General features: G+C 43.8%; 1 protein-coding gene across 1 annotated transcript in view; it reads left to right on the top strand.

Annotated features, from left to right (window-relative positions):
• Nucleotides 1-16860, top strand: part of TBXAS1 (thromboxane A synthase 1) — an 83567-nt gene extending 66707 nt beyond the window's left edge. The window contains exons 11-14 of the mRNA XM_040345395.1: nt 2092-2180; nt 4290-4427; nt 11588-11750; nt 15911-16860. Of these exons, the coding sequence (XP_040201329.1) occupies nt 2092-2180; nt 4290-4427; nt 11588-11750; nt 15911-15985 (465 nt within the window). The 3' untranslated portion in view covers nt 15986-16860. The remainder of the gene's footprint in view (nt 1-2091; nt 2181-4289; nt 4428-11587; nt 11751-15910) is intronic.
• The last annotated feature ends 503 nt before the right edge of the window (nt 16861-17363 follow it).

The following is a 17363-nucleotide window of genomic DNA, read 5'->3' as shown; positions in this document are numbered from 1 at the left end:
ATATACTGTTTTCTCCTATTAACATAATGTATGTATTATATTTGACAACCCCTTTTTTTTTCTTGATTTGTTTGTATATTTACTATTGTTTTCTCTGTTTAGTGAAAAACATTGATATGCTCCCACTCTACCAAGAGAACTTCCCAGTGGTCATACATGTACTGACCCGGGCCCAGTGGATAGAGTTGGATGTGCTGTTTATAAGTCTGTACTTTTATATGTTTTTAAATAAATGTTGTTAATTTGTTACTAATAACTGTTTTTTTTTTTTTATATATATATATATTGGTGCCTAAAAAGTCCATGATTTCCTCCTGATTAAATTGCATTTCCGTAAAGGATGTGGCACTTTTTATCACTTCTTATAAACCCACAGTACCACCCTGCGGTGCTGTATCTGTTGCCAAAATTACCTAGAGCACAAACCAAGCCATGAAGTCCAAGGAGTTGTCTTTAGAACGGATTGAATAGAGGCACAGATCTGGGGAAGAGTACAGAAAATGTTCTGCAGCATTGAAGGTCCCAATGAGCACATTAAATGGAAGAAGTTTGCAACCACCAGCACTCTGCCTAGAGCGTGCCGCCTGGCCAAACTGAGAAATCGGGGAAGAAGGGCCTTAATCAGGGAGCTGACAAAGAACCCGATAGTCACTCTGACAGAGCTCCAGAGTGTCTTTGTGGAGAGAGGAGAACCCCTTTAGAAGAACAACCATCTATGCAATACTCAACCAATCGGGCTTGTACAGTAGAGTGGCCAGACAGAAGACACTCCTCAGTAAAAGGCACGTGACAGCCCACCTGGAGTTTGACAAAAGGCACCTGAAGGACTCTCAGACCATGAGAAACAAAATTCTCTGGACTGATGAAACAAAGATTGAACACTTTGGCCTGAATGACAAGTGTCATGTCTGGAGGAAACCATGCATTGCTCATCACCCGCCCAATGCCATCCCTACAGTGAAGCATGGTGGTGACAGCATCATGCTGTGGGGATGTTTTTTAGTGGCAGGAACTGGGAGACTAATCAGGGTCAAGGGAAAGATGAATGCAGCAATATACAGAGACATCCTTGATGAAAACCTGTTCCAGAGCACTCTGGACTTCAGACTGGGGCAAAGGTGCATCTTCAAACAGGACAACAACCCTAAGCACACAGCCAAGATAACAAAAGAGTGGCTACATGACAACACTGAATGCCCTTGAGAGGCCCAGCCAGAGCCCAGACTTGAACCCGATTGAAAATCTCTGGAGAAATCTGAAAATGACTGTGCACCAATGCTCCCCATCCAACCTGATGGAGGTTGAGAGGTCCAACAAAGAAGAATGGAGAAACAGCTCAAAAATAGGTGTGCCAGGATTGTAGCATCATACTAAAAAAAACTTGAGGCTGTAACTGGTGCCAAAGGTGCTTCAACAAAATATTGAGCAAAGGCTGTGGATACTTACGTACATGTGATTTTTTTTTTAATACATTTGCAAAGATTTCAAACAAACTTTGTTGCGGTTGTCAATATGATGGGGTACTGTTTGTAGAGTTTTGAGGAAAATAATTAATTTAACTTATTTTGGAATAAGGCTGTAACATAACAAAATGTGGAGAAAGTGAGATACATATTAATTAGAGAGCCATTTACCCAACTGTACATCCAGAGCTGAAGGTTTGTAGCTCAGATAAAACTCAAAGCGGAACTAAAGTCTGCAATAAAAAAGTTGTCAATGAGTGGACTCCTTCTTTGTCCCTCCCCAGCGCCCCTATCTTTTTCCCAGCTTCTTTTGATGCCAGGTCTTTGGCCATCTTGATTGGCTGGTGCAGGTTGGTGTGACTCCCATGCATGCAGAGAAATTCAGTCATCCTGGCACATGGACACCCCTAATGTAAACTGAGCTGCGCATGCAGCTTCAGCTCCACCTTCAATATAGAACCATTTATCCAAGTGTTCATCCAGAGTGCAACCATGAGTTGGTCCACAACAAAGAAAGTTATTTGGCCAAAATATGACCATTAGCACTACTCAAGGGGTATTCCCTTTGCTGTATCCCTATTGGGGGGTTTCCATGGCAAAACTTTTGACATTCCTGTTTTCCCCACAGGATGGTGCAGACTACAACACAGTTCATGATTTGCCGTATATGGACATGGTGATTTCCGAATCCCTGCGCATGTATCCTCCCGCATTCAGGTATGTTCCCAATCCCAAGGAAGGTTCTAGTTTTTATGGAGGTCACTGGATCTAAAATCAGTATTTCAGGTGGATATGAGGAGAGACAGGAGTTATTGCAGGCAAATCTCTCAATGGATATAGAGGGTGACTCTGCCCACCATATTTCGCTTAAACTTGAGTATCTCTTTTAATTGTGGTTGACCATTCTATAATGCTTCTCTGTAAAGAGATCTGTACTGGGACAGGAAGGTTTATTTTTTTCTTTAAGGGTGGCTATGTACCTTATGTGTCTAATTAGGGGTTAAAGTGATACTATGTTTTTTTTTTTTTTTTAAATCACAAACATATCATACTTACCTCCTCTGTGCAGTTCATTTTGCACAGAGTGGCCGCGAATGTCCTCTTCTGGGGTCCCACGGTGGCTGTCTCGCCTCCTCCTGACTAACCCTCTCTGGAATGCTCTCTCCCAAGGGGGTTACCTTGCGGGCGTGCTCCTGTGTTATACACTCTGCGTGCATAGCCGCCGAGTGTATGACTCGGCCCCACCCCCCAGCGGGCGCGTCATTGGATTTGATTGACAGCAGTAGGAGCCAATGGCTGCGCTGCTATCAATCTACCCAATAAGGAGCCGATCAGCCATGGAGAGAATGACACTGGATCACGCCCTCGGAAATTCGGGGCTCAAGGTTTACAACCCCTGTAACTAGACTTATAATGAATGTTGCAGGGCTGCTCAAGCTTATCACACAAGGAGATTTTTTTGGCATCTCTGAATTAACTTTTCCTTTTTAATATGGCTTTTTTTTTTTACAGATCATGACATACACTATATTCTCAAAAGTATTGGGACACCTGCCTTTACATGCACATGAACTTTATTGACATCCCAGTCTTAGTCCCTAGGGTACAATATTGAGGTGGCCCACCCTTTGCAGATATAACAGCTTCAACTCTTCTGGGAAGGCTGTCCACAAGGTTTAGGAGTGTGTCTCTGAGAATGTTTGACCATTCTTCCAGAAGCGCATTTGTGAGGTCAGGCATAAATGTGGACGAGAAGGCCTGTCTTGCAGTCTGTGCTCTAATTCATCTCAAAGGTGTTCTATCGGGTGGAGGTCGGGATTCTTTTTTAAGCCAGTCAAGTTCCTCCACCCCAAACTCTCCCATTCATGTCTTTATGGACCTTTCTTTGTGCACTGGTGCGCAGCCATGTTGGAACAGGAAGGGGCTATCGCCAAACTGTTCCCATAAAGTTGGGAGCATGAAATTGTCCAAGATGGTAGGCTGAAGCCTTAAGTATGCTTTTCACTGGGACTAAGGGGCCAAGACCCAATCCCCCGAAAACAACCCCACACCATAATATTCCCTCCACCAAATGATTTGGACCACTGGTGAGTAAGCAATGTGACATGCCCTCACCACCCGTTTTAACCCTATTTTTGCAAACAGACGTGTTTTGCGGCTCTTCCTATTTACTTGAGTGTGAAGTGTCCAGCTGGCTTGCTGCCTTCCGATCGCTACATGTCAAGTAAACTTTGCCACGGCTTGCAGCATCGTGATCGCATCATTTAAACACCCCCATTCAATGCCTATTGCAGCTTAGGGGTGGGCAGTTGTTGGGGGGGGGGGGGGGAGCCCCACCCCACCCCACCCCACCCCGACGTCTAAATAAAGCCTAATGGTTTAGTAAATATGATAAAGGTTTGAAGAAATATTTTCAGCTCCATTATTTATCAAGTGAAATGTTGGTAAAGCATATGCACATTTAAAGGATCTTACCAATAAACCTTCCCACTTTGGGGTTGTGTAAAATAAGGTGACACCCATGAGGGGCACCTGGTTGAAATGTGTACCAGCTGAAATAACACCTGTGTATTTGACATGTCTTCACGTCTCTCCATACAAGTCAATGGAAATTCAAAGTTTGCTTCAAGCAAATGAGAATCGGGTCAGGAGAAAGATGGAATTATCTCAAAGTAACCTCAGATGTCACCTGAAGGCTGTTGCATTACCCTTTCTACAGACACAATTCATACACTGTTGTTTCCCTGAACTGATGCTGAATATAGCAGTAATGATACACCTTGTATAGCTTTATAATAATATTTTATAATATTGCCTTACTCTCAGGTTTGCTCGTGAAGCTGGCAGAGATTGCACGGTGTTGGGGTGTAAGATACAAGCTGGAACGGTGGTGGAAATTCCCATCGGCTGCATTCAAAATGATCCACAGTACTGGCCAGAGCCGGAGAAATTCAGACCAGAAAGGTAAAGGGATTCTTGAATTGCTGTTTGCGGCTTCAATTATTATTTAAAGCAGTATTAACTTGAAAACAAAGGTAATGACTGCATTGGCTTTCCTTTTTTCGAATATTTTTTTTTTCCTTTTTATTTTTTATTTTTTCTTTATAAATCTTTTTATTGCATTTTTTTTCCTTTTTTTTTTTTTTCACCTGGTGATCCAGCACAGGCCAAGCTGTCCAGCAAAATGGCAGTTACAAAGTTGAGACAAGCCATTTAAACCTGACAGGAGTGTCTTACAATGGTCAACTTCTACACATGGACTTCAGCTTGTGTTAAAGCAGTGTGTACAACCAGATTTTTCAAAGCATTTACAAAGCTTTTAGCCAGACGGTATAGTTTTTAAGAGCATGTTTCATCAGGTTTCGGTCTTCTGTCTAATTTTGCCATCAGTTTAAGATTCTTCTGAGACCAATCAGAATTCATTGACAGGTGAGTTGGCCTGCAGTTAACCTTCATCTAACCTGTTTTTGACCTCCTGCAAGCTCCCTAGAATTTCCTGCATTCACTATATCTGGTCTCCCACAGTACACAGAACATGGAAATGCAATTATTTTAGTAAATCTAAACTGCTAAATACTTTTTCTCATCAGCAGTATATAGCAGTCTTGTGACTTCTATCAGTTTCCGGCCGAGCGCTGGTTAACCACTTCAGCCCCAGTAGGATTTACTGTGTTACTTTAACTGACAATTGTGTGGTCGTGCGACGCTGTACCAAAGTAAAATCAATGTCATTTTTTTCCCACAAGGGGTTAAGTGTGTCCTAGGGAGATGTTTCTAACTGTGGGGGGAGTGGACTGATTGGAAGTAGAGAGAGATTGCTGTTCCTGATCACTAGGAACAGACAATCTCCCTGTACTCTCCTGTCAGAACGGGGATCTGCTTTGTTTACATTGGCAGATCCCCGTTCTGCCCCTCTGAGGAGCGATCGCAGGTGGCCGGCGGACATCACTCCCATCGGCTCCCCCGCTGTGCGGTGGATGTGCCCACAGTGTCTCATGCACGAAACGACGTACAGGTATGTCGTTTCACGCAATAGGACCGCCCTGCCGCAGTATATATGTATATAAGTGGTTAAAGCTTGTAGGAGGAATTTTCATTCCCCTTTGGCTGTCCTATAAGGCTGCATGACCCCTGATCCTCTGTCTGGAGAGTGCTGATCACATGCACCCTTGCACGCAAAACATTAAAAATAAACCTCTCTAGCAATACACTCCAAACTGATGTTCAGCGTGCCTCCAAGGCTCTGTACTATAAGTAAATAGATTGGGGACAGTAAAAGAAGAGGAGGATCAGAGTAGACAGGATCAAACAGCCTTTTTACACAGTGCAGATGATTAACCTCTTAAAGGGGAGTTCCAGGCGTTTTTAATGTTTATTAAAAGTCAGCAGCTACAAAAAGTGTAGCTGCTGGCTTTTAATAAACATGCACTCACCTTCTCCACGGTCCAGCGACATGCCCCCTCCCCCCCCTCTTCGGCCAGCATCCTCATTGTTAGTGTGGGCACCCGGCCGTGACAGCTTTCGGCTTCACGGCCGGGCACTCACTGCGCATGCCCTGTGATTGGTCAGGCGATTGCCTGGGACCTGTCACGTGTCCCAGGCCAGGCGATCGCCTGCAGGGAGGGGCCGCCAAAAGGCGATATGGCCCCCCCCCAAAAAAAAATTACATGCAGCATGTAAGGGGGCAAGGAGTGGATTAAGCGGAAGTTCCACTTTTGGGTGGAACTCCGCTTTAAGGTTCCACAATGAGTATAACACGCATGCTTTACTGCATATACAGACTGATATTACTCTTGTGGGTGTAATAACACTTTAAGCACAGAACCTAATGGATGTGCTGGCACTTTAAATAAGCTGCTAGCAGGTTTTTAACAAGCTTCAGCTTGTTTATAATGACAGAACTTCCATTAAAGTAGAATTAAACCCATTGACTTATCTGTTTCCCAAAGCAGGCATTCAAGGCACGTCATAAATGACAACTGTGAGTTGCTTGTGCTATAAACCAAACTGTCAAGCCATCAAATGACCAGCGTCATAAAAGATCACACGTGCTACGCCATGACAAATGCATATCGGAGGCTAAAATGGCAGCCCTCTCTGGCTGTAAGAGATAGGAAGAATTAGTCCTGCTTTTAAATAGAAATGTGGGAATTGAGAAGAAAAAAAAAACTTTGTACTCACCTAGGTGCATACAGCATCTATCTGATGCTGCATCTGTCCCCTGCTGCCTCTACACCAAGAACGAAGCGATCAAAGACTGCTGATCACTCATTTCTCACTTTTCAGTAAACTGAGTGACTAAGGCCCCGTACACACGTCCGAGAAACTAGACGGGCAAAACACATCGTTTTGCTCGTCGAGTTCCTTGTGAAGCCGCCGAGGATCTCGGCGAGCCGAAATTTCCCATTGAACAACGAGGAAATAGAGAACATGTTCTCTATTTGGCCCGACGAGATCCTCGTCGGCTTCCTCGGCCAAAAGTGTACACACGACCGGGTTTCTCGGTAGAATACGGCTCCGATTGAGTTTCTGGCTGAATTCTGCCGAGAAACTCGGTCGTGTATACGGGGCCTAAGAGTCACCGGCTTTCTGCTCTTCCCCTTCAGTGCTCACTGGAGTGCCGAGCTGTAGAGGGGGTGCAAACGGCTGGCCCAGGCTCTCAGCAGCATGCTGAGAGGCTGAGCCAGCTGCCGGTCAAGCATCTGGGTGGATCCTGACATAAAAGTCTGGATCTCTCCAGAGCCTGGATCGGCTGAGTGATGACAGCGACAGCAGACTTTAACCTGCAGACAGCTGAAAATGGGTCAAAGGTGTGCTGAACTAAGTGCACTTCCGTGACCCACAGAAGAAGTTGGCCCTACTTTTTCAAGAGCCATGTTCAAAGCTGAACTCTAGGCAGACATAAGACACAAAGGGAGCGCAAAGGTGGATTCTTTTTTGATTATTACTACCTCGTGAAGACATAAAAGAAACCATTGTTTTTGGTTATCTTTTGTAAGCAAATCACTGTAAAAATACCCAGGCTTCAAATATATATTAATATGAAATATAAGAAAAAAAAGCCTAGTGTATAAACCAAAATTGCACCAACATGGGGGATTTTTTTTTTTTTATAGCAAGAACAAAAAGTTCATAGGAAAAAAGACAAAGGGGGGGGGGGTAAGATCAGTGATTTACAAGTGAGGAGGAGGAGTTTCTCTACGCATGACTATGCTCAACATGCATAACACTTGTATGCTCAGTCGTCGTATGTGCTACGCCCTACATACATTAGCTTTTCTTTAGCATATTTAGGCATTTTTGCTCCCATAGACTTCAATAAGAGCCCCAGTAAACATGTGATATGCTAATTTTTACATCTGAAGAACTCTCCTCCCCTTTCCCAGCCAGGAAACAAACTCCTGAAGCTTGATAAATGTGCAAAAAAAACAAAAAACCTGTAAAATACCAGTAATATGCCCATAACTCGGCTAAAGAGAGCTTTAGAAATCACCAGAAATAACATTCTTCTTGGATATGAATGCAGTAGGGGTTTTCCAAGACCTCCAAAATGATTTCAGGGATTCTTCTGGGATGAAAAGCTGAGCTAGATAGATGAATATAAGATTTTGGGCTGTTTTACCACGATCTCTGAACTGCAAACATGTAATCATCAGCACACTATTCAACAGTCTTCGCTTGAAAACAAGGCCGGCTTCGATTCAATGATAAGAACATAACTATGTCTGAAATATGGTATCAGGAAGCAGCAGTGGTTTATTGGTCTATGACATCGTGTCCATATAAATAATGATCCAAGACTCAATAAAGTCCTCATGCTGGATCCATATTCATGAAGCCATCCCATAATATGTCTTGAACAAATAGGGGAGTCCTGAGGAAATTTGACATTTACTCTCGGAATATAAAGTGAGCACATGGCAAAGTCTCTGTAATTCAATGCTCTTGGAAAGGTTAACCGTTATAAATTAAGATCTACAGATGTACTTCACCCGTTCCCATCAAGAACTCTGTGGAGACCACAATCCAGCCATCAGGATGAATGAACAAGGGTTGTCATGATCCAGAGATATGATACAAGTCAGGCAAGGCACCTCGGGGTCAGGGAGATCATCACATCTGTGACACGTCATTGTGCTATGGTGAATTTGTCATGCAGCTCTGTAATCCAATAATACATTGTAACGGTCACCACCGTTTACGACCTTCCATCAACCCACGACCGCTTATCCGACACACAAACAAACCAGCAGGCACGATCCATATCAATTCCCCAGAAAATGAGACTGACCGCTCTATTCTCTGCTTTAAAATGTATGAATGGTTAGCTCTCAAGTTTATATACAGTTTTCAAGGCATGTTTCAGTGATCACAGGAACAATCAAACTCTCCACCCACCCATCACACCCTGGGGGGGCTTCAATACACCTTCAGATGGCTAATTGCTAAACATTCCAGACTTCTCGGCGCCGGTCTATAATTATCATGACCTAATCACTGCACCTGAGAAGTCACATCCCTTCATTAACAGAATTCAAACAAAATACCATCACACAATGAATTCCCCTCAATCCACATCTTTAGACAGACGTTCTGTCTCCGCATACAGCTTGACAAGTTCCATTCCACACACAAAACAGTATTTAGCATACATAATGAGAGATCCTGGACCAGACTCAATTAGCATGTCAACAGTCTACACAGAGAGATGAGTCCTAGAATAAACCAACACTTTGCAATATCTCCTGTAATATGAGCTATCAGTAATGTCCCCTGTCCTGTAATTTAGGATATAATTTCTCAGTCATCCTATGGCCCTATCGGACATAAGGTGACCCTAGACATAAGGGGCCAAATCCTCAAAAATCCTGCCTAACTTATCTTTTCCCATTTAAGTTACACTGACTTAAAATTTCTACCTAAGTGCCCGATCCACAAAGCACTTACCTAGAAATTTCAGGCCGTGTAACTTAAATGTCTCCGGCGCAAGGCGGTCCTCTTCTACAGGGGGCGATGACAATTTAAATGAGGCGCGCTCCCGCGCCGGCCGTACTGCGCATGCTTGTGACGTCATTTTCCCGACGGGCAGCGCGCAAAATTACGTTACGTCAGGCTTTGTGGATTGCGACAGGACAATAAAGTTGCGTCGGGTAAAAAAAAGTTACGCGCCGGGAAAAAGAATTCAAAATTTTAAAAAAAACGTGGCGATCGAAAAAAAGATCTGTTTTTACAAGGTGTTACTAGTTTACACTTTGTAAAAGCAGAACTAATTTTACGTATGCAAACGTAAACTTGCGCAGAAAACACAAAGCTGAAAAGCTTTGTGGATCTCCGTAAGTCCTCATTTGCATACGCAAAGCGGCATTTCGACTCGAAATGCCCCCAGCGGCGGATGCGGTACTGCATCCTAAGATCCGACAGTGTAAGTCTCTTACAGATGTCGGATCTTCTGCCTATCTTTGGAAAACTGCTTCTGAGGATCAGTTCCAAAGATAGGCACAGGGATACGCAGGCTGAACAGCAGTTCCGCCTGCGTATCCCTTTTGAGGATTTGGCCCAAGACTCCTTGGTGACGCCGGTACAGGAGTACCCCTCATCCTTCCAAAGTCTCTGTTTGTCACGAGTCATTCCGTTACATACATCATCAAATATATTTGTAAATACTTGCAGTGTACATGCCTGACTTTGACCTGGTATCGGCCTCTTGAGGTCCCTGTACAGCCAAACTTAGACTAGGAGAGGGAGCAAAAGCACTAGTAGCCAATCAGCTCATGTGTTGAGAAGAAGCATGTGGATAGGAGGAGAAAGAGTGACAAAGAGAGTAATGATCAAGTCGACACACATGCGTGTGCAATGTTCGACTCACCGAATCGTGCATGACCACGTATCTGTGTGCACATCTTGCAGTTTGCGCATTGACGTCATTGCGAATAGTGGCACAAAGCAGGCTATTTACATCTGAAACCTGCAAGACTCCAGTGCTGAGAGATCTGTAGCTGTACTTATGTGACTCGCAATCCTGATCTCCATTACTGACCTGGCTTGTTCCCTGACTTTTCTGTGGTTCTTTTCTACCTGCTCCTGTATTGACCTGGTCTTGTTACCTGATTACAGTTTCTTCCTGCCAACCTTTTATTTATATATTTTTTTTCAGCTAGTGTTCTGCTCTCACATTTTCAGGTGGGGCCGGTGTATGCTTCATAATAAAGGATCAGGATGGCAGTTCCCATGTTTCTGCACTTATACACTGCTTGGTGACTTTTACCCACAGTTTAGCTTATAATAAAGGTTACCTGTAGGTCCAAAGAATATCTCCTAAACGTGCACCTTTTAGGACAGAGGTCTCTAAACATTCTCAACAAAGGGCCGGTTTATTGTCCTTCAGACTCAAGGAGGGCCGGACTTTGGGCAGCGGGAGTGGTAATTTTCCTGGCATCATTGGTAGTAAATATCTGGCATTAATGGGAAGAATAGTTCCCCATCATTGGTATCATAGGGAGGAATAGTGCTCCATTAGTGGTGTCAGTGGGAGAAATGGTGCTCCAGTGTGGGTGTCACTTGGCAGAATAGAGTCTGGTATCGGTGGAAGGGATAGTGCCCCAAGAGCCGGATAAAGGCAAGCAAAGGGCCGCCTCCGGCCTACAGGCCACAGTTTGGAGAGCTCTGCTTTAGGAGATATTCACTATTTCTGCAGCTGGTCACATACAGCGTATGCCATCTATTGAGAGAGCCGTGTCGCGATCAAAGCCCTGTGTGCATGCACAGGCGTGACATTCAAATGGTCGGGGCCTAGAACCCAGAAGAAAGTCTGGGTGAAGGCAGAAGCCCTGTCAGTGGTGACAGAACACCTCTGGAGGCTTTGTTTATGGTAAGTCTCATAATGTGCTTAATTAAATGCGGTGCATACTAGTGCAATATGCCTTTTTTTTTTTTTACTACCACTTTAAAGGTTCCTATTGCTCTTCCAAATTGAAAGGTCTGGTGTGTCTGTCTGTGTTACTGTAGCACTGGTGGTACTACAGATCCCAGCATTCTGAACATTGCATGATAGAACACCCAGTTGCCCAGTGTTGCTTTAGTAGATGCTATTTTATTCTTTACATCATGTTGATCCTTTCCTTCAGGTTCGCAGCAGAAGAGAAGCAGAAGCGACACCCATTCTCCTACCTTCCATTTGGAGCAGGGCCACGCAGCTGTATTGGGATGAGACTCGCCATTCTGGAAGCCAAAATCACTCTTTACCGTGTCCTGCAGAAATTCCGCTTTGAGACCTCTTCTCGCACTCAGGTACTTACATTGTCCTGATGGGATATACACAATAGATTCATATACTTTATAGATGGCTGTAGTTGTGTGAAAGAGCGACATCTGCTGTTTATGGGGTGATATTACACAAAACCCATTCACCAAGTTTTCGTTTAGTCCATTCTTTGCTCTAGTCTAGAGAACTATTTCTGGTATCCAACACTTTCAGAAATAGATACTTGGTCCTCCCCACTGGGCATTGAGTTTACTTCCACCAGTTGTTTGACAGACCCTGTCACCTGGCTATTCATTACAAAAACAGTTTTTCCGTAAGATTATAATTGCTTAAGACTGCTATATGCCACCATTTTGGATGTAATGTCAGCAGCCCCACAGCCCCAACAGATTTAGAAGTGTGTCACTCTTAATAAAGAATGTAAACAAAAAGAAAAAAAAAAGTGTGTCACTCAAGTGACACTATAAAAATAATTTTCACTTCTTCCGAAAGCCACTACAAAAAAGGTTATGCAGCGAGCAGCTGGACCAGCATATAGACAGTATTTTTTTTATGTTATTTTAATTTATTTTGCATAATCTCTTTTCTTTGAAATATTTTCAGTAAAATAAAGGAATAAAAAGAGTTACAGAAAGGGAAAAACAAACAATAGTGTCATATTTGGACACTTCTAGAAGGTTATGCAGGGGAGGAGCTGGATCAGCATTGACAATATTTAGACAAAGTATGAGGAGAGAGGGGGTTATAATAGGGAATTGACTTTTCCTGAAATAGACACATTTTCTAGCAAGTTCAAAGGCACAGTGGAAGTGAATGAAAAATAATCTCTGGCAAGGAAAAACACCAGGGGAGAATTTACTAAAACTGGAGCAGACAGAATCTGGAGCAGCTGTGCATAGTAACCAACCAGCTTCTATCTTCAGTTTGTTCAGTTAAGCTTTGAAAATAAAAGCAATAATCTGGTTGCCATGCACAGCTGCTCCAGATTCTGGCTGCTCCAGTCTCGGCAGATTTGACTCCAAATATCTGTCGCTCCTAGACGTTATCAGATACCAGTGGGGCTCCTCGATCTTCAAGCAAACGTTTCATGCACTACCAATGAAAGTAATTATTTAAACCTTTTTTTTTTCTTGCTTATCCATTGAGGGACACAGAAAGTAATATACTGTTGGGTTATACTGCTGTCTACAGGAGTATTGGATGCTGGCAAAAAAAACAAAAGGAAAGCCAGCCCGGGATAATTTCTCCTCTACTCAGCAAGAAAGTTATTTGCTGGTGTACTAGGACATCCTTTCTTCCCAGCTTTGCTGGTAAAAGTCCTACTTTTTTTTCATTGGCTTTTTTTCTTAAATTTTTCTTCAGTTCTCTCTTCATTCAAGGTTCTTTGCTACATCTCTGCTTGAGCTGATCTCTACATGGCAGCTTTCTGATTTGACCTTTCCCCAACCTAAATGAATAGTATTGCTCTGAGAAATCATATCTTTTTCTGTGCTATAGACTTGGAGTAGACCTTCCCTAATCCCCGAAGCCTGGTTCTTGAGCAGTCCACAAGGCTGGAGGCAAGACGCCTAATAAGCGCTTAGAGGAGTCTTCGGTATGAAGTTGTGTTCCCACTTTTTAAATAGGAGATTGCTTGCTAATCATTGCGTGTCCTTGGGTGGTTCAGGCGTTCAAGTGCAGAGAATGTCCTTTTAGGCTTACAAGCTAGTCTCTCTTACCTCCTGGCTCTTTCTTCTGCTGTTCACCCTCTACCCCCCCCCCCCCCCCCAATGCCATAGCACAAATTAACAGATCCACCCAGAGTCCCACCCTGGCCACCACCATCTCTCTCAGAGCATATCTCTTTCCTTGAGACTTCTAGGACCACTAGTGGTGCCTGGTAACCACCAGGGTCATCATCCCTCTTAGTTCAGAGGGACCCTCTGCCTTACTTGGTCAACTGGGAACAGCACTGTTTGTTCTCTGACCTTACAAGGCTCTGAAACCTTAGTGTTGCCCTGGCTCCAGTTTCTGCCCTAGTATGTTCTCATAGCATCCCTACTGTGGGACACTCAGATGACCTCCAGTCACCATTTCCCCAAGTGGGCATTTCCCTGATTGCCTTAATGATTCAGCTGGGTCTGGCCTAGCCAGATATTGGAGCTGGAGACTGTGCATCACCTTTGGGCAATGTTAACCAGCATAGCTCTTCAGTAGGGGTGGCCAATCTTGTGTTTGACCTCATGCCCCCGCCATTAAAAAAGGGTCTACCCATCTCTCAACCCTTGCAGAAGCTGCTCTTATTGGAAAACTATTGACTCTGGGTCTACATTCTGGGGGCCAGATTCAGAAAGAGTTATGCCGGTGTATCAGTGATACGCCGGCATAACTCACACTTTGCGCCGGCTTATCTGTTTTTCTGTATGCAGAAAACAAGATAAGCCGGTTTGCAGCAAAGATCTGACAGGCGTAATTGTATTACACCGTCGGATCTTAACTGCAATTTTAAAATGGCTGCTGGGGGCGTTCTCGCTGATTTACGCAGAGAATATGTAAATCAGCGAGATACGCCAATTCACGAACGTACGCAGGCCTGATGCAGTCACTTTACTCCATTTACGTAAGAGTTTTCTCGGCGTAAAGATAAAGCTGCCCAAAGCAGGCGCATCCTATGTTAAGTATGGATGTCGTGACCGCGGGAAATTTGAAAATGTTTACGTCGTTTGCGTAACTCGTCCGTGAATGGGGATTTACGTCGATTACGTTCACGTCGTAAACACTGTCATAATTCGGAGCAGTACGTTCGGCGCGTGGACGCGTCTAATTTAAATAGGAGACGCCCCCTACCCGCCTATTTTGAATTAGGCCACCCAATTTCCTCTACGCCGCCGCAACTTAACACGCAAGTGCTTTGTGAATACAGCACTTGCGTGTTAAGTTGCGGCAGCTTAACGTAAATAAGAAAAGTTACGCCGCCGCAACTTTGCGCGCGGCTTTCTGAATCTGGCCCTGGATTTCCAGAACAGGTGGTTCCTTCTACATACTGGGCTTCCTCTTTTGTTCAGACATCACTGGACATCATCTTGGAACTGATGTGTCTCCACCCTGCATCAGGAGAGGCAGTTTGGTTTCTGTTGTAGACTCAACCATGGGTTTTTACTCTTGCCTTCCTGATGCTCTTAAGGGTGATCATCTGTAGGCCAGTTCTTCCCAGCTCCTGGACATATATGAAAGGTTCATCCTTCTTACTGGGTAAGTCACACTTTGGCAAGGTGGTTGTGTGTCAAGGTCTGAAATTTTAATTTCTTAACTTTTATTGGGTCCATGAGTGGTGGCTTATGGCCTTTTCATTGGACTGACTTTCTTTTACAAGAACATCTTCTTGGTTTCCTTAATCCTTTCCTTAATCTGTTCCTTATAGTCAATAAGGAACAGATTGCCAGGTTGTGGATTAATCTGTAAGGTCATTGCCAGGTTGTGGATTAATCTGTTTGTTATTGACCTTGTCAGGTTGCGGATTTTTGTACCCTAAATGGGAATTTTTTGTTTTGTTCTACCCCTTTTGGTGGCTTCCATTTGACCAGTCTCTTGCTTGGTCCATGGTTTGGTGATTCCCTCTGTGTTAAGTTTATTCCTCTCAGGTGGGTGGCCATTTTTTCTTGGTCTTGGGCATCAGTTTGATCAGTCTCTGTGTACTCCCGCTGATACTGTTGGCAGGTTTTTAGGTGTTGGTCCCTAAGGTGGCTCTTAGGCTGCAGTCCCTAGTTATGTTTTTTGTCAAGCCTGTTGGCAGTTCTTGCTTTTGCAGTAGGACTGATTTTTGATGTCCTCACACTATATGACTTCCTGTGTCTGTCATTGGACTAGAAAGAGAAATTTAGTATTTTTGTTCTCCTCATAAAATCATTTTCTTAGAGGTCATTGAGAGACAGGGGTCCCACCCTCTTTTTGCACATATCGTTGGTACTTCTTAATGCAAACTAAGGCATGCTAGGTAACCGAGTCGTTTTTTTGGTTTTCCATTGTACAATCCTCCTGTAGTTAGCAGTTTAATCCAGATGTTTATTTTTTTTTTTAAACAAAAATCTTTCTTTAAACTTTGTCCGAAGTTAAAGGCCTGTGACTATTCTGCATTTGGGTCTGTGGTGTCTTCCATTATCCTTTTATTTGACCTGAATAATTAAGCTTTCTCTGTCCTCTCCTGCAGATTCCCCTCCAGGTCACCGCTATGTCCACTTTGCGGCCTAAAGACGGGGTGTATGTGAAGGTTGTGGCTCGTTAGCGTCTCCTGCAGGCAACAAGGTGATCCAGATAATGGCAAGAGAAGAAGAAACTGACCTATCAAACTGCAAATTAAACTGAATGTAAAGTGAATATGTGCTATCCCCTAGAACAGACTTTGTAGAATGGATCGCTAAGCAGACCCTCAAATTTCTCAGATGTGACACCCCAGGATGGTACAGATCTTCATTGAAATGGTTTTCCCATCACTTGCCACCTAAAACTGATTCATTATCATTAACATGAGGCTCTGAACCTGCAGGTCAGGAACCAAAAATTCAAGTGGGTTGTTCCATACAGGAGATTTACTCATTATATTTTACAGTGAGAGCATGCCCCCATCTAATTGTAGTTTTTAGTAGATTATAAAGAAAACACTCTCTCTGACACTTAGTGCAGTTAGAATCGCCATGCAACCCAATTTTCAAAAGAAACTGCCGCTTGTCCTAGATCATTTTTCCTTTTCTCCAAATCATGATTTCTGTCCATTCAGTGCTAAGATGTACACACCACAAAGCACAGTCCTGCCTACCATGGTAGTAGAACTGATTTCTCTCTGCTGCAGGTAAATTACATTTAGGCTGCATTCACACCTGAGGTTTTCAAAGTCTCGCATTTTTACAGCCATTTTTGTACAGGTCACCAATGTAAAAAGCAGAAAAAAGCTTGTAATCTCCCCAAAGAAGCTCATGTTCTTTTTTGAACTTAAGGCGTTTTTTCAAACAAAACTAAACTCCCATAAAAGCTGAAAAAACAATCCTAAACACCTGTGTTTTGCTGCGCTTAACAGCTTTATGGTATTTTTACAGCTGAAAAACTGTTCTTTAACCGCTTCCCGACCGCCGCATGTAGATATACGTCGGCAGAATGGCACGTACAGGCACATTGGCGTACCTGTACGTCCCTGCCTTTCCGCGGGTCGGGGGTCCGATCGGGGCCCCCCCCCGCTACATGCGACGGTCGGATTCCCTCGGGGAGCGATCCGGGACGACGGCGCGGCTATTCATTTATAGACGCTCCGTCGCGATCGCTCCCCGGAGCTGAAGAAAGGGGAGAGCCGTATGTAAACACGGCTTCACCGTGCTTCACTATGGCGCTGCATCGATCGAGTGATCCCTTATATAGGGAGACTCGATCGATGACGTCATTCCTACAGCCACACCCCCCTACAGTTGTAAACACACACTAGGTGAACACTAAATCCTACAGCGCCCCCTGTGGTTAACTCCCAAACTGCAACTGTCATTTTCACAATAAACAATGCAATTTAAATGCATTTTTTGCTGTGAAAATGACAATGGTCCCAAAAATGTGTCAAAATTGTCCGAAGTGTCCGCCATAATGTCGCAGTCACGAGAATTTTTTTTTACGAAAAATAG

This window comes from Rana temporaria, chromosome 3, assembly GCF_905171775.1.
Source record: "Rana temporaria chromosome 3, aRanTem1.1, whole genome shotgun sequence".
Lineage (NCBI taxonomy): Eukaryota > Metazoa > Chordata > Amphibia > Anura > Ranidae > Rana > Rana temporaria.
Note: the sequence above shows the minus strand (reverse complement) of the source record. Positions and strands in the feature narration are given on the sequence as shown.